The sequence below is a fragment of the Elephas maximus genome, chromosome 27 (genome assembly GCF_024166365.1).
Source record: "Elephas maximus indicus isolate mEleMax1 chromosome 27, mEleMax1 primary haplotype, whole genome shotgun sequence".
NCBI lineage: Eukaryota > Metazoa > Chordata > Mammalia > Proboscidea > Elephantidae > Elephas > Elephas maximus.
This window is the reverse complement of record NC_064845.1, coordinates 11,314,690-11,337,757: the sequence shown is the minus strand read 5'-3', so window position 1 is coordinate 11,337,757 and position 23,068 is coordinate 11,314,690. Positions and strand designations below refer to the sequence as shown.

At 38.9% G+C, this 23,068-nt stretch overlaps 1 protein-coding gene across 1 annotated transcript in view; it reads left to right on the top strand.

Annotated features, from left to right (window-relative positions):
• ZCWPW2 (zinc finger CW-type and PWWP domain containing 2) overlaps window positions 1–23,068 on the top strand; it is a 151,074-nt gene that overhangs the window by 59,044 nt on the left and 68,962 nt on the right. The window contains exon 3 of the mRNA XM_049870964.1: window positions 9,121–9,280. Coding sequence (XP_049726921.1) covers window positions 9,121–9,280 — 160 coding nt within the window. The remainder of the gene's footprint in view (window positions 1–9,120; window positions 9,281–23,068) is intronic.

The following is a 23,068-nucleotide window of genomic DNA, read 5'->3' as shown; positions in this document are numbered from 1 at the left end:
GGTGGAGGCAGGTGCTGCCTCATTACTGCCAGATGTGGGTGGAAGGTCAGGTTTCCCACTCAGCCTCTATTGACACTCTGGGAGGGAGAGGGGCCAAATTACAGTTGGGAGCAGGAGAGAGTTCAAGCTCCCCACTCACCACTGTGGCTGGAGAGGGCACGAGCACCTTGTTACTGTTCCCCACATGGCCTCCACTGACACCCAGGAGGGAGGTTAGTGCTGGAAGGTGGTCAAAGTCCCAGATTTGTACTAGGACTCCTCTGACACCAACTGAACAGGGAGGGAGAGAGTGCCTTGTTACTGCCTGGTGAGTTGAAATCTGCGGTCCCTACTTGGCCTTTGCTAGCGGGGTAGGAGCAAGCCATAGATTTTCTGTGATGTTTGGCTGGGGTTGAGCAGTTACTGTCTAGAAGTTCTCTGACTTGCTGGACTGCCCCTATCCTGGTGCTTTGGCTAGCAAGAGCAGGCTTTGTTTGGCTTTTTCTTTCTTTCTTTTTTTTCTGTGTTCGTTGGTGTTTCTGGGTTGTTGGCTTCTTCAGTACCCTGTCTGGTATATGGGAGGCAAAAAGAAAGCCCAGAGAACGCACTACCATGTCGTTCCTCAGGTTCCAAGGTCCCTAGCTGGTCTACCTTCTCCCCAGCTTTCAGAGTCTTCTTACGTTTGTTTTATGTATAACACCCAGGATTTTTAGGTGTACTTCGGGAGAAACAGAGAAGGTGAGTCTACTTCATCTTGCCTGCAACTAGATGCTATACAATATATATATATTTTTCTAATTCATAGTCCAAGAGCCCCCTTTTATTTTGTTTTTTCAAAGTATCAAATACATAGACTTGCCTTTTCTGAGACTTCCTGGATGTTTTCTTCCCCTTCTTTTATTTGTACCTTCTCTTTTCTTTATTCCCGTTGATCTGTCCTCCTCAGTTTGGATTATAGTACCAGCACTGTCTCATCAGTGTAGGTTTTTGCCCTGGAAGGAACCTTTGTTGTTTACTTTTAAGTGTTCATAGGGCTCAGATTGCTTCAACACCTTCAAATTTTATTGCAAGCCCCCCCCCCCCCCCCAAGTTTTGGTTTCTGTTATCAGTTTTACCTGCTGCACTTTCTTGTGAATACCTGTTGGCAATTTGGAGGTTCTCAAAATTTGGCAGTTTAGAGGTGTCTCAAAGTTATCAGGGCTCTGGTTGCCTTTCTCCTTCCATCCTGTTTTCTCTCACAGAGGTGCTAATATGTGTGGCTGTCAGTAATTTGTATCTGCCTGCTTCTATTTTGTTCTTCATGTGGATAGCTTGTTAATTTTGCTTTCAATGTTGTATGTTGAGTTTCAGTTTTGTTATTACAGTTGCTCTATTTGCTATGTATGGGAGAATTTTAGGAGATTCTAAAACTATACTACCTTTGTTTCTATTGTCCCGGAATTTCTTCCTATTTTACATTACATTCTCTTATACAACATTGTCAAAGTTGGGATTCTCTGGTTCATATTGCCGACTGCTCTCCATGAAGAAAATAAGACGTATGCTTTTATAGAGAGACTGTGATGGGATTTCTCCAAAACACTCACACACACAACAGGCTTTCAGGTCAAAACCTGGATTTGGGTTCTTCGTTCTATCACTCACTATGTATCCCCCTTGCTACCAAGGGCTTTAAAAAAAAAAATCAAATGTGATAATGTTGCAAACAAAATTGTATTACTGATTGACTTCCATGTAATAATTAGGATAAACATCATGATGAACTAGATCGTTATATAAGAGCAAACATTAAAGAAGACATGAATATGAACACTGATTTTATAGGGTTATTTATGAATGTGTTCGTAGTCTCATATTATTTTTCCTATCTAAAACTAACAGTTTTGGAATCAGATTGTTTGTATTTTATAATGGAACTTCTGAAAGCTCAGTAACTCTAAGAAGTGGGTTTGTGCTGTTGTCACTTTGTATGAAGTATTATGTTAGAAATTTGATTAGGGATTGCTTTTGCAGTTTTTATATATGCTGGTAACAGAGGGTTAGGACTTGAAACAAATGAAACTTCTTTTACTCCAGTCCCTAAATTATCTCTGATTAGGACCATGAAGATGCCTGAAAAATACAGCCATGTTTACCTTCTTGCTTTTTGGAAAGAGTAAAATGCACTTGTCCAAGTAGTCCCATCTATTCCGCTTTACTAAGAACAAATGAACACAGACTTACATAGACTAACAAATTCAAATCTAGTTATATTGCTTATTCAGTAGCACAAATGCATAGAAGGATAACAGTAAGTCACAGTAGTGCAGTATAAATATACAATTAACCTATTAGAAACAGTCAAATATTAGTTCTTAAATAAGCAATTTTATAGATTTTGAAGCTTCAGGTGGAAAGACCAGCTAGCTGGCTGCAGAGGTATTTAACAGTATAGAGTTATCTGAGTCAATTCTGTTTAGCCCATGGCCTTACACCCAGCTGTGAAGGCTTAAAAACTCAACCTTGTCAACATCTCATTCTTTCTGAGAAGAGTTGATCCTCTCTAACAATTTAAAAAGCCAGAAAGAAACTGATATAGAATCTAGACATGCCTATTTAAACTTTATATAATAAAAACAAATAATTTTCAAGAGAATAGCACCTTCTCTGTCTCTGGGCAAACTCCATGGACAATCAAATTATAATATATGTAAAGTCTACCTGTACATTCTGACACAGGTGCGCACTTATGTGCTTATAAAAATATATACACAGATCTTGCCTTTGGCTATATCTATGTGTACTGAGATGGATGTCCGAATGCAGCAGCAACAGAAAAACTATTTCCACAATGTTTAAGCAGCCTTGATTTTAAAATATTGATCAAACAGCTTTGTGTTCAGTTAGAAAGCACCCAGAAGTTAAAGGGAAAAAGTAACAGCACGTATCTCACTTAGTACAGGAAGACACATTGCCAAGGGTCTAAACAGGAGAATTACTTGGGGTATATTTACACAGACATTTTATAAAGCTTTCTCATAAATACAAAAATTACTTTATGGCCAATATATTTGCATCCTAATATACTGTAGCCCAAATGGTTTAGTAATAAAATATAGCTTTAAGGTAACAAACTAACCCAGTAATGATTTTTAGATATAGTATATAAATTTATACATTGAGATTTCTGCTAGGCTCTTTCAGTATTAGAAAGTATTATTTGTTTCTTATCTGCATTCTTCTGCATATGCATTACTATACTTATAAATGTGTATGTATGGGTGGGAAACTTCCTCTTCCCATCAGCTCCTGCAGGTAGGTATAGTCCAGGGATTTCTTGGCAAATACAGCATCCAGTTAATGATGATTGCAACCCATCATTTTGTGTTCCACAGGTTAGGGCTGAAACTCAAGTAAAATTTGCTCTTCTCTTAAACACCCAAACCACAGTTTGAAAGTAACTGTTAAAATTCTTGTAGAAAGACCAGACTTATTGGTCTGACTGAGACTGGAAGGACCACAGAGGTCATGGCCCCCAGACCTTCTGTTAGCCCAAGACTGGAACCATTCCCAAAGCCAACTCTTCAGACAGGGATTGGACTGGAGTGTAAGATAGAAAATGATACTGGTGAGCAGTGAGCTTCTTGGCTCAAGTAGACACGTGAGACTATGTGGGCAGTTCCTGTCTGGAAGGGAAATGAGAAGGCAGAGGGGGACAGGAGCTGGCTGAATGGACATGGGGAATACAGGGTGGAGAGAAGGAGTGTGCTGTCTCATTAGGGGGAGAGCAACTAGGAGTACATAGCAAGGTGTATGTAAATTTTTATATGAGAGACTGACTTGATTTGTAACCTTTCACTTAAAGCACAATTAAAAAGAAAATAGCGGTTAAGTATATCTTATTGGGTATAAGTACATGACAACTGAAATTATGCTTAAGTTTTCATTTTTAATAATTATCTTATTGAAAATTATTTCCACTGGATAACAAATGTATATGATATCAGTCTCATGAAATATTTGCACTTTCCATGAGGTTACTTGTCCTCTCAAAATCCCCCACCCCTACGCCCACCCCAGTGTATTTCCAGAGCTGGTATCGATTTGACCTTGTTGTTTGTATTTCTTACTTCCCATTTTAAGATGGTGCCCTAAAATGGATGGTACCCTTCTCCGATACCCTGTCCGTCAGGTTATCTTCTCTTACTCTCCCTGTCTCCCTTTAAGGCCCCAGACAGTGTGCCAAAATTTCTTATCAGTATGGAAGTGAAAACTCGGGAAGTAGAAGTGCAAAACGCACTCTCATGGTTGACAGTTTTGGAACTAAGATTGAGGTCACTGTGAGGGCAAAAAATGGACATCAGCATTCTTCAATCACAGCAAGTAAGAGAAGATGACGGATGTAGCAGATGGAGAGAACTAATTATGTTTCTGCGTCTGTCGCCCCTGCTCAGCTTTTCCTGCAGCTTTTCCTGTAGCTTGGCCCATTCAGCTCTCTGCTGCCTGAAGAAATGCTGAAGTTCCCTGTTATTTGGACATCTGACAATACTTTTCATAATTCATCTTTAAATCAGCAACGCACTATTTTCTATAATTTAACATGCTTTAAATAATGAACAGAAGCTTTTTCTTTCATTGGCATCTAATTTTTTTAGGAGTCATCTCTTTTTTATTTATATTTTACATGGTAATAATATTCTTAGCCCCAGTGATATATGACACAAAAAGTAGTTTATCATCATGGGCACCAGAAAAGTAACAGCTTATCTTACACGTAATGACTATAAAATATTTCTCTCTTTCATGACTTAGGTAAGTGTTAGAAATCCTCAGACTGACCCTGGACAGAGTAGATACTACATATAATTTAGTCTTGTTCGGCAATAATCTTTTTAAAAAGTGCGGTGAGGTGCAAATCACCTAGTGTTAAACATAAACCCCTTACTTTAAAAAATTTTTTTTACAAGCATAGAAATTAAAATTTGGTGGCTTTTAAAACAGCTGTTAATCCCCGATTTCCAGTATGTTGGGCATCTCCATTCCAGTCCAGGCCACTCACTCTTGTGGCTTATCTACTTGTTGAAGTCTTGTCCTTTTGAGTGGGTTTATTCAGAAATGTAGATATTCAATGCAGGTTTAAAAGGTAAACTCTTACCCAGATTTTACTTTGAAGCACAGCCCAGTAAGAGTCACCAGACAGCAATGAGATACTGTTGGCATGAACCTGATAATAACCAGATAGTCTTCTGCAGTTATGTCCTGAACCTCCACTCAACTTTGTGTTATCACTTCCAGTTCTCCTAAAGTATTGGGCTTCTTTGGGTCCCAGGTAGTTTGAATAAATTTGTAAGCTACTAGTGCTTTCTTTTCCATGATCTAAAGCTGCCGGACAGTTCTTAGCCTCTTCTCCCCCTAAATCAGAGAGGCCAAAGAGCCACAGGACTCTGTGTAGCTTCAGCGGACAGCCTGGACACTTGCTCCGTTCTCACCTGTGCCGGAGTTGCACTGGAGCCATCATCTGCTGACAGCAAGCCTTGGGACTTATTAGTTTACGTTAAGTTGCTAATTTATGATCTGTAAAAACTAAAAAAAAAAAAAAAAAGCTAACAGATCTGTCAGTTTGTCATACTGTGGTGGCTTGTGTGTTGCTGTGATGTTGGAAGCTATGCCACCACTATTTCAAATACCAGCAGGGTCACCCATGATGGACAGGTTTCAGCGGAGCTTCCAGGCTAGGACAGACGAGGAAGAAGGAACAGGCAGCCTACTTCTGAAAAAATTGGCCAGTGAAAACCTTATGAATAGCAGCAGAATGTTTTCTGATATAGGGCTAGAAGATGAGCCCCTCAGATTGGAAGACACTCAAAGTATGACTGGGGAAGAGCTGCCTCCTCGAAGTAGTCACCTTGCTCATATGCAAGTTAATGTTGAAGCTGAAGAAATTTAGAGCAAGTCCATGAGAGCCAAAATATGACCTTGAATATATCCCACCTGAATTTGGAGACCATCTCAAGAATAGATTTGGCACAATGAATGCTAATGGCCAAAGACCAGACAGGTTGTGGGATGACATCAAGGACATCATACATGAAGAAAGCAAAAGGTCATTAAAAAGACAGAAAAGAATGAAAAAAACAAAATGGCTGTCAGAAGAGACTCTGAAACTTGCCCTTGAACGTAGAGTAGCTAAAGCGAATGGAAGAAATGATGAAGTAAAAGAGCTGCATGTAAGATTTCAAAGGGTGGCTTGAAAAGTTAAAGGAAAGTATTATAAGGAAATATGCAAACACATGGAGATAGAAAACCAAAAGGAAAGAACACACTTGGCATTTCTCAAGCTGAAAGAACTGGAGAAAAAATTCAAGCCTCAAGTTGCAATTTTGAAGGATTCTACAGGGAAAATATTAAATGATGCAGGAAATATCAAAAAGATGGAAGGAATACACAGTCACTGTACCAAAAAGAACTGGTCGGTGTTCAACCATTTAGGAGGTCACATATGATCAAGATCCCACAGTACTGAAGGAAGCAGTCCAAGGTGCACTGAAGGCAGTGTTTTAATTTGCAAAAAGAAAATGTGTAAAGCATGTGTTTGTTCAGAGTCTCTAACAACACAGTGAGGAACAGAGTTGAGGCAAGCTCTGATTACCTGCCTGAGGCCTCATGGCTGGAAAAAGGAGAACTAGCGCCTGAGTTTCCTGATTTGAACCTTACTGTCTGTTCCACTCTGCAGTGCTGTAAACTGAAGTAGAGCTTGACGGCTGGCTGTACAGACCTTTGAATATTTAGCTGGATCAGGTATACATAGTGTGGACCCTGATCTATAAAATCCTGTCAGATTTCTACTGTACACTCCTTAGTCACAGCTCCCTGAATTTACTTGCTGCTTTCCCTTCCTGCTTTTTCCTCTGAACAGTAAGTCAGCACCTAGAATGATCGGTAAAAGGTTTAAAATGTAGTTGATGTATACAGTGTGTTTTTGCTGTGCGTAAAATATTAAAGCCTGTTGCTTAGGTACATACCCAATACACAGAGTTTCAGCCCAATTATTTACATTGTGCTATTTATTTATTTAAATACAAACCGATTATTTTATTTCAGGGTTATGATACTTTAAAAAAAAAATTTTTTTTTTAAATCTGTTTTATGAGACTGGATAATTTGTCTCTAGACTAATAAATTCTTTGGAAGTTGTCCTTTTTCCTGAATCAATACGGCCTCCTTATGGTTTCCCTCCCTTGGGTACTCTTCCTGTCTCTAAGCCATGACTGTGGTCTAATGGAGTGGAAAACATTTGGGTTTTGGCACCAGAAAGACCTCTTTTGAATCATGTCTTCACCTCTTAACTGACTTAGTCTTCATAGGAATGTTATATAATCTCTTTGAGATTTATTTAGTTTTCTCGTCTAAATAAGGAAAATAACAAATACCCACTTCTTGAGGTTGGCAGGGTTAAATGTGATAATCAGATCCTCAAAGGAGTGCCTGGAACACCACAGACATTCATGTGCCTGAGTGACAGATAGCCTGTTATCTTCCATTTCACCCCACACCAGATTTTTCAGGACAACTTTGTAGGTAGTGTCACATTCTTCCTTTGTTTCTCTTATAATAGGATTGTATCAATTTTCCTAACTTTTCCTGTTTAAAATTTCAGAAGTTATATTTAAAATGTTGAGCAAATATATTATTTGAAATTCCAATTTTCCTAGTACAAATTTGTTTTTATTTGCATTCCTAATCAGGCATTTTTGAGATGATTATGTACAGGCAAGTGTTTGTTTTGCTCTCAAACTTATTTTTGAGACAGAATCTGGTAAACCAGATAAAGTGGATGATTTGTTAGGATTGGGTTTTCTCGCAGCAGAGGTATTCAGGGCACTCTCTAATTTCCTGCTCAGTCTCCATATGGTAATATTGTTTCTGTTTTTGCTTATCAGAGATGTCGGTGACAGGAGCTCTCTGCTGTGGAGATTAGAAAGAAAAACCAAGGAAAAGCAAAGCAGAAAATCGATAGAAAGGAACAAAAGTGGGAAATGAGCACCCAAAGAGAAAAATGAAACATAGCAAGGAATTGCTAGAGGTTTATTTTATGAAAGAACACATCCCTAAAGATTTATTTTCAATAAAGGATACATTTTATTGCCAGGACTGAAGGGTTTTTTCGTGATTTGAGCACTTGTCAATTGTGCAGATAGGGAGAAAAAAAGACAGTATAGAACTGCAGCACTGTTTTTCTGTTTTTCCCATAGTAGTTTAACTCCACAGTGTTATCTCAGGCTGAGGTACCAGTACGTTCTTTTTTTTTTTTTTTTAACTTGTATTCTTTTATTATTATTTTATTATACTTTAGATGAAAGTTTACAGAACAAACTAGTTTCTCATTAAGCAGTTAGTACACATACTGTTTTATGACGTGGGTTAACAACCCCAGGACATGTCGATACTCTCCCTTCTCAACCTTGGATTCCCTGTTACCAACTTTCCTGTCCTCTGCTGCCTTCTAGTCCTTGCCCCTGTGCTGTTGTGCCTCTTTAGTCTCATTTTGTTTTATGGGCCTGTCTAATGTCTGGCTGAAGGGTGCACCTCAGGAGTGACTTCATTACTGAGCTCAAAGGGTGTCCAGGAGCCATACTCTCAGGGTTTCTCCAGTCTCTGTCAGGCCAGCAAGTGTGCTACCAGTACATCCCTGTTCCACAGCCCTGGCTTAGGAAAGGCCTGCTCTCTCCCATCCTGTCAAAAGCCCTGCAAGTAGGCTACATTTTGTTTATTAATCATTCTGGTGGTTAAAGCCAGTTCAACCCTGACATGAATTGAATTAATCTTTTTTCTTCTTTCAACTTTCTTATCAGTAGTTCCTAAATGCTTGTTATTGACCCTGGAGATCATTCTTTTGTCTTATAAATCTTTCTTCTTAGAGCTTATGTGTATCTTAAATTATAACTACTACAGAGCTTCCTGTATCTACAAAGATATAATTTATTACAAGTATTAAGTGAATATTTTACTTGTAAAAACACAGGCAAGTTTGAAAATGTTGAAGCTTTCTGAAAAAGTCATTAAAATTGAAAGGAGGAAGTTTAATACACAACTGTGACAGATGTGTTCATGTCTGCCTTTTTTTAAAGCACTGAAATAATTACAAATATTTTCTTTTCAAAGTTGGCCAGGGATACTTTGCCCTGATCCTTTTAAAGGGAAATACGTGGCCTATGACCTGGATGGAAATGTTGAACAGTATCACATAGAATTCCTGGGTGACCCCCATTCAAGATCATGGATAAACGCAACATTTGTTGGACATTATAGTGTCACATTAAAGGTAGGTAGATTTAACAGCAAAACTTATCCCTCTTGTACTTGTTTTTAATTATGATCATTTTTCTCTCAGATCCCTAAATAACTACTTACTTCTAGATTTTTATAAACAAAATTTTGTAGTTTTTAAAGCATTTTCTTCCAAAGGAAGTATGGATATAAAAATAGCCATGGGACTTTAAATTTTATTTTTTCAATGGCTATATACTGAATCAGCTGAGAACTTTACATAATTGCCTTTTGAAACATGTTTAAGATTATCATTTGGTAATTTTCCGATTCTCTTGAGAGGACTCTAAGTTGTAACCCTCATTCACGGGGAAAATTAATTATGGAATGCTACCAGCTTTTCAAATTTCAAACAGAATATTTCATTACACTAACTCCTTTAGTATCTTTTTGACTCTTTTTAAACTTTAAATCCCATGCTACCATTAATAAATAGACTGGGTTCTCAAGTTGATGAGACTAGGTGAACTGGACGTATGTCTAAGGGTTTGGTTTAATCAACATAAATCAGTTGTTAGCTATATCTGTATCATAATACTGAAACTTTTCATCTGCAAACATTGGTTTCATTAGACACCTGATAAAAAAAATAGTTATCAGAAATGTGGATACCTTTGACTCAATCTGGGTGGTTTCTATTTTATAGGGAGAATTATATATACTCCAATACACATGAAGTCCATGTGTATGCAAAGCATACCATTTAATGCACAGTATAATTAAATCTGTGGAAATTTGAGGTACTTTAAAGTGATTTTTTTTTTTTAAACCTTACCTTTGGCGTAAATAATATCTGTGTTTCGTTTAACTTGAAAGCAGCTGGAAGAGAAGGCTGTTTTAGTAAAAATATTCAAGAATGAATACCACATACATCCGTTTCAGGGTAGTTGTGAGCCAGCCATCTGAATGTGAAACACTCTGCTCTAACATCTTGCATGTGAGCCCAGGCCCTTCTGCTGGCAACCACAGAAGACAGAAAGGAGTGCCCTCCCTCTCGTGCCCCCCTCCACCCCTCCCAAAGGATGGGGAAGCCTTCTAGCTACTCATGAAGCAGACCTTAGAATTTCCAACATTTGACAGTGTGGTGAAGCACAAGCATTACTAAGAAATTAGACTTAAATATAAGTTCAAAAATGAAAGTGTATTTTAAAATTGTCTGAACTGGTATTACTGTCAGGATTTGGTTTCTGTCAGGCTTATCTCGAGTAGTCGGATTCCAGTGAGTGTTCAGTTAATAGTTGGGACAGGAAAAATGCTGATGTAAAATGAACCCAAACTCAGGAATCAGGAGCCACACGTTTTTAACCTTTTGAAAGCATTCAAGTAAACTTGGCAAATGTTGCACATCCAAAGGTCAGGAATTCAGGGCTGCTTAATTTTTTTTTAAGCAAGGACAAGAGCAGGGAAAAAAGTGTCTGGCCCCCCCTCCTTACTCCACAACAAACCCAGTGCTCTAGCCCCAAGTGGCCAGGCGTTCTGGGTAGATAACTCCCTTGGTGCCCATAGGCTATTGCACAGGCTGTCTCCTATACTGTCAATCATGGCACCTGCCTGCAGACTCTGCTTCTGGGGCCCCTCTGTCCCTTGCTCTTTGCTTTGTATCTGTATCTTTTTCTTTATTTGCTCTTTTGGAGCTGCCATAGTAATACTGCCTTCTTCTGTGGCTCTTTTCATTCAAGACTCACGTTTCTGTTCTTTTTTGACCTCAGATTCAGCAGGCACAAGCCAGACTACCCCATTATCCCATTGTGCTCTGACTCCCCACTCTTGGCTTTCTGGGGATCTCCACTCGCCCAGAAGTGAAGACTCAGAGATGATTGAAGCCTGTTGCCCCAACTGACACAAGAAACATCAAGCAAGGAGGTTGACTCAAAAAATGCTAAGGACCAAAGTAGAAAAATGGTCAGAAATGATACATATGGGAGATTGGTTGAAATGAACAGTTCCAAACTCAGTGTTACCCAGGGATTGCTGAGATTTGCCTGTCCCTTGGAGATTGCTGTGAATGGAATTGGGTCTCCCCAAAAGTCATGTTGAAGTCATAGCCCCTGTACCTGAAAACATGAGCCTGTTTGGAAATAGGGGCTTTCTTTTGTCACGTTCATGAGGTCATACCCAAGTAGGGTGGGTCTTAAACTTCATCCTTCTCAGTGGTGTCTTATAAAAGGAACAGACTAGACAGAAGCACAGAGGGAAGAAGCATGTGAAGATGGAGGCAGATGCGCCTTCAAGCTCAGGAACACCAACGGCTGCCAGCAGCTCCTAGGAACTAGCAGAGACAAAGAAAGACCTTCCCCAGAGCCAGCACCTTGAATTTGGATTTCTGTAGGGTCGCTATGAGTTGGAATCGACAGCAGTGGGTTTGGTTTTTTTTGAAGCGTGAGACAATGAAATCCTGTTCTTTAAAGTCATCCACTTCTGGTATTTTTTGTTGAAGCAGCACTAGGTAACTAAAATAGAGATGAAAATAGTATTGACTGCCCCTTGCAGTTCTATTGCCTAGACTTTCCAGAGACTTAATCTTTCTTTTATGGCCCTCTCTTCCCCTAAACTCCTAAGTTCTCAAATGCCACCTCTTCACTGCACTGTATTGACCCAGATATTAAATTCACATCTGCTCCCCAGGAAAACAAAGACCGCTTACAGAAAACAAGGTATAGGAGGTGATGTAGATTTCCTAAAGATCTTTAGAGGAGGTGAAAGAGGGATGCACATCGCACAAGTTGTCTGATCTCTTTTTCTAAAACTAGATGAAGAGCGATAGGAAGATGTAATTTCTCTCCCTGGCTCAAGCTGACTAACCTGACTTCATACATTGCTTCAGCATGACTCTCGTAATTTGTATGTTGTTGGTGTTAGGTGCTGTCGAGTCAATTCTGACTCACAGTGACACTATCTATGTACGACAGTCCAAAACGCTGCCTGGTCCTGCGCCATCCTCACAACTGTCGCTATGCTTGAGCCCATTGTTGCAGCCACTGTGTCAATCTGTCTCATCGAGGGTCTTCCTCCTTTTCACTGACGCTTTACTTTACCAAGCATGATATCCTTCTCCAGAGACTGATGCCTTCTGATAACACGTCCAGAGTAGGTGAGACGTAGTCTCTCCATTCTCGCTTCCAAGGAGCATTCTGGTTGTACTTCTTCCAAGACGGATTTGTTCGTGCTTTCGGCAGTCCATGGTATATTCAGTAGTCTTCAGCAACACCACAGTTCAAAGGTGTCAGCTCTTTTCGGCCTTCCTTATTCATCATCCAGCTTTCGCATGCGTATGAGGCGATTGAAAGCACCATGGCTGGGGGCAGGCGCACCTTAGCCCTCAGAGGGAACTCTTTGCTCTTGAACATTTAAAGAGGTCTTTGGCAGTAGATTCGCTGAATGCGTTACGTGGTTTGATTTCTTTATTGCTGCTTCTATGGGTGTTGATTGTGGATCCAAGTAAAATGAAATCCTTGACAACTTCACTTTTTTCTCCACTTATCATGATGTTGCTTTTTGGTCCAGTTGTGAGGATTTTGTGATTCAGTTTAATAAGTAATTAAATAATATTTCAGAATTTTCACTGAATATATGCTATATATTTTTTCAGTTTATATGTTAAGGTGAGGGAGACATAAGCTGTATAATACTCATTTGTGAGAAAATTAAATATTTTTTAGTTTTAGACTGAAAATTTTAATTTTTCTCTTTCAGGTCAATCATGTGTATCTAGTTTTCTCGAGTAGTAAAGTTAACATATATATGGAATCACTGACTTATTAATTTTATTGTTGAAAGCATAACAGTGCTGTCACTGTCTATTAATACAGATGACAGGGTTTTCCTTAATAAACAGAACTACTTATCAATACTCTAGGACATAGTTCAGAAAACAGTTGAAGGCAGTATTTAGACTGTAAATTTGTAGTTTATATTGGTTTATTCATACATTTTATTTTCTCATTTACTACATCACCAGTGTGGAAACCCTAGTGGTGTAGTGGTTAAGAGCTAGGACTGCTAACCGAAAGGTTGGCAGTTTGAAGCCACCAGGCGCTCCTTGGAAACTCTGTGGGGTAGTTCTACTCTGCCCTGTAGGGTCGCTATGAGTCGGAATTGACTTGATGGCAACGGGTTTGGTTTTTGCTTTTATATCACCGGTAGCTGTAAAGATAGCTAAATTTTCTCCCTTTTTAAAGATACCTTGATTTTTAAAAAGTGTGTATTCAAATACAGATAACTCTGGTAATTATTCAGAGAAGGGAAACATGAACATGTGCTAAATGGGTATTTTTTTTCCTTAGAGCTGATGCATGGCAACAGTTCTTTCCCCCTTAGTGCAAATGTTGTTTCTCCTATATTTAGTCAGTACATGTCTGCAGAACCCATTATTTACAGGTTTATTTTCTAGCTTGATAGACTATATGGTTTAATTCAGTGATTCTCAAGCATGACTATGCATTAAAAAACTTTAAAAAACACAACCAAACTAAGCAAACAATGCCTAGGCCTCACTCTACTGGATCAATTGAATTAGAATCTCCTGGAGAGCAGCCCTGGCATCAGCATTTTTAAGTTCTTCCAGTGACACTAATGTACGTCCCAGGGATAAAAATCACTGATAAGTCTTCCTCAACTCGAGACATCAGCGTTTTGGTGGTTTTATCCCTATCAGTGTCAAAACCTACCTTGGTTACGGCTTACTGTGCTTCTCTAGCTTCTCTTCTGTCTGTTCTTTTGTTTGCTTTTCACTTTTGTTTGCCTGGAAATTATGCTTACAGCCATAAGCTTATATGTCTCACCCCATAGTAATTTGTTACATCAAACATAGCTTTGAGGTCAGTAGAAATCTTGTCATTTTTTAACATTATATATAATTTGTAGATATTGTTGATAAAGGGGGTCCAGAACTTGAACTCGATATTTATTACATTTTTAAGTTAACCATCTGTCCTGTAGGTTGTATAAAGTGATTATAATTTTTCATAGACGTGGTTTAACGCCATTACCATTATACTGCTAGACTATTTCAACCAGTAACTGCTTGACCTGCACTTTTCTGGTTCCTTATATTGCCAAGAAAAAGCAGGTGGTTCACTTCTGTTACTATGATGCTCCTGTGGTAAAACAGAGATTTTCTTGTCCATGATGTGAATGGATATTTTTGGCTACATGTTTTTACTAGCCTGTTTACCACTATACATAGGCTATGCCGGTAGATACACAACCATTTCTTTGGGTACCAGATGTCATTTGGGTATCTGCACATTGTCTTACAGGGCTGCCTGTGTTTTCCAGGGAGGTAAAAGGAAACTAATGCCATAATTGCTAAACTTGAGCTCTGTGACTCATAAGTCTGTTTCCTGATTGTGACAGTAATTAATATTGTTTGCCAAAGCTTTTAAGGTTTCTGCTTTCCTGGTACAAAGGCGAATTTCACACTTGGCATTCCTGAGGTGGGGTGAGGCCAGGTACGCTTTGGCCAGTGAGTTGTGAGTAGAAGTGATGAGTGTCACCACTTTTCCTGAGCACTTAACTACTGGTGAAGCATCCTTGCGAGTCCTTCCTTTCCTTGTGGCACAGTGACTGGTAATGTTTGAGGTGTTGGCTTGCTACTCCCTCAGCCTTGGTCCCTGAGTGACCACACTTAGCAAAGACCCCCTGCCAATAAATGACAGATATACAATTTAAGGGAAATATGGGTCTTTGCTGGAAACCCTGGTGGTGTAGTGGTTACGTGCTGAGGCTGTTAACCAAAGGGTTGGCAGTTCGAATCCACCAGGCGCTCTTTGGAAACTCTATGGGGCAGTTCCACTCGGTCCTATAGGGTCGCTATGAGTCGGAATCGACTTGACAGCACTGGGTTTTATGGGTCCTTGTTATACTACGTCTCTGAAATTGTTCTGACAGATGCACTAATGGTAGCACAAAGGATGTCACAGTTCTTTGTAACCTGTATCCTTAGAAGTTCCAGTCCTAAAATTTCACTGCAATTCAGAATTTGGCCAAATGGTTCAGGTTGTATTACTGTATAATCTCCGGCCTATAAATAGAAATAACACAACTTGTTATTTTATAATACTTTATCAAATAAGTTGATTTCTTCATAATGAGAAACATATGAGCAGAAATTACCAACTGATAATTGATACCAAAAAAAGAAAAAAAAGCACCAAACCCATTGCCATCAGTCGATTCCAACTCACAGCAACCCTATAGGACAGAGCAGAACTGCCCCATACAGCTTCCAAGGAGCGGCTGGTGGATTTGAACTGCCGATCTTTTGGTTAGCAGCCGTAGCTTTTAACCACTATGCCACCAGGGTTTCCAGAGTAATTGGTACATCAAATATAAATTTAGTAAATATTTTCCAACACATGGCTCTGATGTCAACATTCTCTATGATGGTTCCAGTAACTAAAGATTTGCCCAGTGCAATACATCATTTGATTTCTTGTCTGCTTCTCCCATGGGCATTGATTGTGGATCCAAGTAAACTGAAATTCTTGACTACTTCAATATATTCTCCATTTATCCTGATGTTGCTTATTAGTCCAGTTGTGAGGATTTTTGTTTTCTTTATGTTGAGGTGTAATCCATACTGAAGGCTGTAGTCTTTGATCATCAGAAAGTGCTTCAAATTCTCTTCACTTTCGGTAAGTAAGGTTGTGTCATGTGCATATTGCAGGTTGTTAATGAGTCTTCCTTCAACCCTGATGCCACCTCCTTCTTCATACAGTCCAGCTTCACGGATTATTTGCTCAGCATACAAATAGAACAGATAGGTATGATGAAAGGATACAACCCTGATGCGCATCTTTCCTGATTTTAAACTATGCAGTATCCTCTTGTTCTGTTCGGACAACTGCCTCTTGGTCTATGTACAGGTTCCTCATGAGCACAATTAAGTGTTATGATCCACACAGTCAAATCGCTTTGCATAGTCAGTAAAACACAGGTAAACATCTTTCTGATATTCTCTGCTATCAGCCAGGATCCATCTGACATCAGCTATGATATCCCTCATTTCATGTCCTCTTCTGAATCTGGCTTGAATTTCTGGCAGCTCCCTGTCGATGTACTGCTGCAACCATTTTTGAATGACCTTCAGCAAAATTTTACTTGCATTTATTAATGATATTGTTAGATAATTTCTGCATTCCGTTGGATCACCTTTCTGTGGAATGGGCACCATATATGGATCTCTTCCAGTCGGTTGACCAGGTAGCTGTCTTCCAAATTTCTTGTTATAGACGAGTGAGCACTTCCAGCGTTGCATCCGTTTGCTGAAATATCTCATTTGGTATTCCGTCAATTGCTGGAGCCTTTTTTTGCCGATGCCTTCAGTGCAGCTTGGACTTTTTCTTTCAGTAAGATCTATCCTTGATCATATGTTGTCTCCTGAAATGGTTGAATGTTGACCAATTCTTTTTGGTATAGTGACTCTGTATATTCCTTCCATCTTCTTTTGATGCCTCCTACATCATTCAATATTTGCCTATAGAATCCTTCAACATTGCAACTAGAGTTCTTTCAGCTTGGGAAATGGTGAGTGTGTTTTCCCCTTTTGGTGTTCTAACGCCAGGTCTTTGCACATTTCATTATAATGCTTTACTTTGTCTCCTTGAACCGCCCTTTGAAATGTTCTCTTCACCTCTTTTATGTCATCATTTCTTCCTTACGCTTTATTTACACTATGTTCAAGAGCAAGTTTCAGAGTCTCTTCTGACATCTCTCTTGGTGTTTTCTTCCCTTCTTGTCTTTTTAATGACCTTTTGCTTTCTTCATGTATAATGTCCTTGATGTTATCTCACACTCGTCTAGTCTTCAGTTATTGGTAATCAATGCATCAAATCTATTCCTGAGATGGCATCTAAATTCAGCTGGGATATAGTTAAGGTCACACTTTGGCTCTCATGGACATGTTTTAATTTCATTCGGCTTCAAAATGATCTTGCATAGGAGCAATTGATAGTCTGTTCTGAAGTTGGCCCCTGGCCTTGTTCTGACAGATGATATTGAGCTTCCTCATCATCTTTCCACAGACATAGTGAATTTGATTCCTGTGTGTTCCATCCAGCGAAGTCCACATGTATAATAGCCATTTATGTTGTTGAAAAAATGTATCGCAATGAATAAGTTGTTGGTCTTGCAAAATTCTGTCATGCTCATCTCTGGTGTCATTTCTATCACCAAGGTTGTAGTTTTCAGCTACTGATTCTTCTTCGTTTCCAACTTTTGTATTCCAATCACCCGTAGTTACCAATGCATCTCGACTGTATGTTTGATCAATTTCAGACTGCAGAAGTTGCTAAAAATCTTCAGTTTATTCCTCTGTGGCATTAGTGGATGGTGTGGAAGTTTGAATAATAGTCATATTAACTGGTCTTTTTTCTAGGCATATGGATGTTATCCTATCACTGACAGTGTTGTACTTTAGGATAGATCCTGAAATGTTCTTTTTGGCAATTAATGTAAAGGTGTTCCTCTTTCATTTGTTATCCCTGGCATAGTAGACCATAGGATTGTTCCATTCAAAATGGCCGATACCAGTCCATTTCAGCTCACTAATAATACCTAGAATATAGATTTTCAAGTGCTCCATTTCATTTTTGGTGACTTCCAGTTTTCCTGTGTTCATTTCATACATTCCATGATCCAATTACTAATGGACATTTGCAGCTGTTGCTCCTTATTTTGAGCCATGCAACATCAACAAATGGAAGTGCTGAAGCTTGACTCCATCCACGTCATTAAGATTGACTCTACTTTGAGGAAGCAGCTCTTCTCCAGTGGTATTTTGCGTGCCTTCCAAACTGAAGGTCTCATCTTCCAGCACTATATCAGACAAAGTTCTGCTGCTATCCATAAGGTTTCCACTGACAATTTTTTTTTGGAACCAGATTGCCAGGTCCTTCTTCCTAGTCTGTCTCAGTCTAGAAGCTCCACTGAAACCTGTGCACATGGGTGACCCTGCTGGTGTTTGAAATGGTGGTGGCATAGCTTCCAGCATCACAGCAACATGCAGGCCATCACACTATGAAAAACTGACAAATGGTGGAAGATCTTTTTAGCAACCATATATTAAATACCTACCCTAGGCCAGGTATTGTGGTGGGTGCTTTTATTTATTTTTATTTATATAATATTTAAAGTCAGTTTTACATCAACCCCATGAAGATAGTTATTGTCACCATTTGACATGTGGAAGAAACTGAGATTCAGGTTATGTGTTGTCATGGATTGAATTGCATCCCCCCAAAATACGTGTCGCCTTGGCTGTGCCTTGATTCCCACCATTTTGTCATCTGATTTGATTTTCCTATGTGTTGTAAATCCTACCTCCATGATGCTAATGAGGTGGGATTAGCAGCAGTTATGTTAATAAGGCAGGACTCAATCTACAAGATTGGGTTTTGTCTTCAACCAGTCTTTTTTGAGATATAAAAGAGAGAAGCAAAGCGAGCAGAGAGACATGGGAACCTCATACCACCAGGAATCAAGAGTCAGGAGAATGGCACGTCCTTTGGACCTGGAGTCCCTGTGCTGAGAAGCTTCTCAACCAAGGGAAGATTGATGACAAGGACTTTCCCCCAGAGCCAAAAGAAAGAGAAAGCCTTCCCCCGGAGCTGGCACCCTGAATTTGGATTTCTAGCCTCCTAGACTATGAGAGAATAAATTTATCTTTGTTAAAGCCATGCACTTGTGGTAGTTCTGTTACAAAGCAGCACTGGATAACTAAGACATGTGGTGTCTAGCCCAAGGTCACTGAGTTACTTAGTAGTAGGACAGTGATTAGAGTCAAGATATCCAACTCTGAAGTCCACATTTTTTCTTTTGTTTTATTTTCTTGCTTATGCATAGCAGCTGTCTATTTTATTGTTGAATGCTTTCCCATTTTTGTATCTACAAAATTAGGAAATTTTTCTCATTTTAATCCTAATATACATGTTGAATTATGGCAGTCTCTGGTAGACTAGGTCTTTACTTGCTGCTTGATGTTCCCCATTGGAGGACTGGAGACCAAAGCAGAAAAAGTGAAACTGTGGATATTTGTAGAATGAATTTGCAGCAGTAATTTAACCACTGTGTCTGTATTAACATCTATTTGAGCAAATGTTCTGCTTCTAAGACTTATTAGGATCCAAATTCGCAAAATTTAGTCAGTAATAAGGATTAGCAAATGAGTGTATAACTAGATCATTGGGCAGCATTTTGCTCTTAGAGTAATGGAGTGAAACTGGATACAAATCTACTGAGACAAGTCAGTGGAAAAATGCATTTGCAAAAAAAAAAAATACTTTTGTACCATGTTACTGCTAGAAAATAATCTGTACAGCAACCAAACTCTCAATAAAATTTTATCATACTAATTCCATATTTCATATATCATTTGCTATAGTTTTGGTATTCTTGGATTAAGACTTTTAGTTTCTTTGCTTGTTTTCTGAACACTGTTTAGTGTTTGGACTGGAGAAAGGACAAGGGAATTAAAACATTTCTGTAACTGTTACCTGCCTGTGAATAATCTACCAAGAAAAAAATTTTTGTAATGCATATTAGGAAAACAATAAAGTTGTGATAGTGGTTAAAAAGGTAGGGTCTACATTCATGCTCTTTGGATTTGAAAGTTGGCTCTGCCACTTACTAGACATTGACTTCAAGCAAGTCACTTAACCTTTACAAATCCCAGGTATGTCATCTGTAAAACAGAGGTTATGATAGTATCTGTATCATAAAGTTTTTTTGAAGGTCAACTGAGATAATACATATAAGGCATTTAGTATAGTGTTTAGCATATAATATACTCTCAACCAGTGTTAACTGATGGATGGTATTATTCATTGCAAAAACAGGTGGAATATACAGTTAAGTTATTTATTTCTTTTCCCTGAATCCCACATCTACAGGAGGGAATTCCAAAAAAGAGACCAAGAACAATAAAGTGGAGAATAGTATCTTTTCTTCTGGCTAAGGTCATATGTGGGAAATGACATGATTTTAGCATTCTTTGTCGACCAATATGATGCTCCCAGAAATTGAAGGAAACAGAGCTAGTTGATCCTCTTATTCTTTGATTCTTCAGTACGTGATTGAACTGAGGCCATTGCTGTAGTGGTTTTCTAGTTAAGTGTAAACAGAAGTGCTAAGAACTATTGAAAGCAGGAGATAAGTTATAGCCTTCTTAACCTGACTCCTTGGTGAATGAATAGGCCCCAATGTCAGCAATGCCTCAAGAATACTTTGAATTTGTTTGATGGAATTTGAAAGGAGAACAGGAAATATTATCTTTCACTTTCTTTGCAACTGGACGAAACCAGTTTCTTCCCCATCTCTACTCTGCTATTCTGACTCCCTCACGTTTGTATATGCTGACTTTGCTGCTCTAAATAAATCCTTGAGTTCACCTCTGTCATCTCCAGACTTCATGACTTATAAATTTAGGTAGCTGTGAACATGGATTGATGTTAAAAGCCCAAATCCAAATAATATGACCAACTTCCCTCTGTTTATAAAGGATGGAACAGGTGGCTACCTTTCTCATCATCAAGGCATGAAAAATGTATTGTGTATCAACTAGACTTCCCACATTGACTCTTCAGTGGGACAGCAGTATTCTTTCCTATGAAATTTCAATATATAACCCATTGCCGTTGAGTCGAGTCTGACTCATTGTGACACTGTAGCACAGAGTAGAACTGCCCCATAGGATTTCCAAGGCTGTAATCGTTACGCAAGCGGACTGCGGCATCTTTCTCCCACAGAGCCATCAGTGGGTTCAAACTGCCAACCTTTGGTTAGCAGCTGAGTGCTTAACCACTGCAGCACCAGGGCTCTTTTACAGCTTTCTCATTTCCTGGACATGCTTGTTCTCTGTTAAAGAAACCATGAGCCAGATCACTGTTTTTAAGCCCATATGGAAGGCTCACTAAATAGCCTTCAGAGTCATATGCCTTATGGGAAAGGCTGCCTTACCATGAGTCTTTTATGTTAGGGTTCTTAGATTAATAAATAGTTGTAGAGTAATATTTTGGTACATTTTTTCACCAGGGAATGGTGAAGTCCCAAACTCATAATTGTGTAAATGAAATTCTGCAATTGGATATATTGACTTCTTTTTTTTTCTTCTTCTTTTTAAGTATCTCCTAGCAAAGAGCCAGGACCAGCCCATGATGCAGGCAAACCCATTACCCCTAAACAATGCTGATTAATCTAACTTTGAAAGTAAATTTCAGAATTATCACTTTCTTACCGTTTTGTTTAGCTTAGAGAATATGTACAGACTCTGCACCAGCTCTTGTGACTTCATCGTTAAACATAGACTCTGAGTGTCTGTCTGTAATACATACAACCAGTGTTTTCCCATAAACACATGCTTCCACGGGAAGTAAACAAATATGGACTAGACAAGTAGCCAAGTATGCTAACGTTCTTTTAGTTCATGTCTCGATATCTGTTAGTAATGTTGCTTAAAATCCTGACATTTTTAAGACTCAGTGCAAATGAACACGTACTTATTTTCATGGCTGATTTAAGCCTGTACGTTCCTCCCGCTTTGATTTAACTTTCCTAGCTGAAGCAGTCAGCCTGGCTAGAACACTGGGAGACAGCAGCACTTTATATAAGCACAGGCCTTAAAAAGTATCTATTGATTCAGTGTTCATTGACTTCCCATGCTTTATTTCATCAAGAGACTACTAATACTGCACTATTATTTTACAAAGCAGTGTTTACAATTCATTTCTTCCTGCAGACTTAATAATATATTCAGTTTTGCAAAATAAAAATTCAACAACTTGACATCAGAATATATAAAATAATTTAAACTCTACACAATAAATAAACGTAGCTTTTTTAAACTGATGATTAAGAGCCCTGGAAATTTTTTCCTAAGCAATCTAAAAGCGACCCGATGTAGAAAATTATCATACGCAACTGTTTTCTATCATTCTCAATGCTATTTTTTACGATATGGGCTAGGAGCTCTTTACAACACCGTCTTTGAGATTTATGCCACGGAATTGCTACGTAGTGAAAATGATACCATGTTGTAGTGGTTGAGCTTGTCAACTCTGAGGTTGGCTGTCTGTGTTGGAATTCTAGCTCAGTCACTTCCTAGCTGTGTGAACTTAGGCACGTTCTAAATCTCTCAGTGCCCCCACTTCCTCACTTATAAAATGAGAATAACAATAGTCTCTACCTGATAAGCTTGTTAGGAAGTTACAGTGAGTTACTTGTGGATTACTTCGGACTCTACCCGGCATTTAGCACTACAAAAACATTGGACAACTTGACGAATTAAATACATAATGGTTGGCTCTTTCAACAGTACAACTCCTATGAACATAAACTATGTACTCAGTCAACTTGTCCCTGTTGTGAATAGAATTCCCACCTCATTTCCTTGGTTTGCGGAGACCAAATGATAACTGTTCATATTGTGATCAGTTATGATAATGGTAACTAACATTTGAAAAGAGCTTTAAATCTCACAAAGTGCTTTTTACATATACTAACTGATATGATCTACCTCAGGTGATCCTCATTAGTTGTTGAGAAAGTTGAAGTTCAGGTTAAGTGACTTGCCTGTGGTGACACAGCGGAACTGGGACTCAAGCCCAGGTCTCCTGACTCCAAACTCCAGGTTTTTACATTGTATATTAACCGCTTGAAATGTCCATTGGTCCATCCTGCTTCTAAGCTGCATAAGCATACACCAAATTCATAATAAGCTATCGTCTGTAAACTGGGAAATCACGAAAGCCTTCTCACTGGTCGTCTGTTGTTAATTCAGCCAACCTGA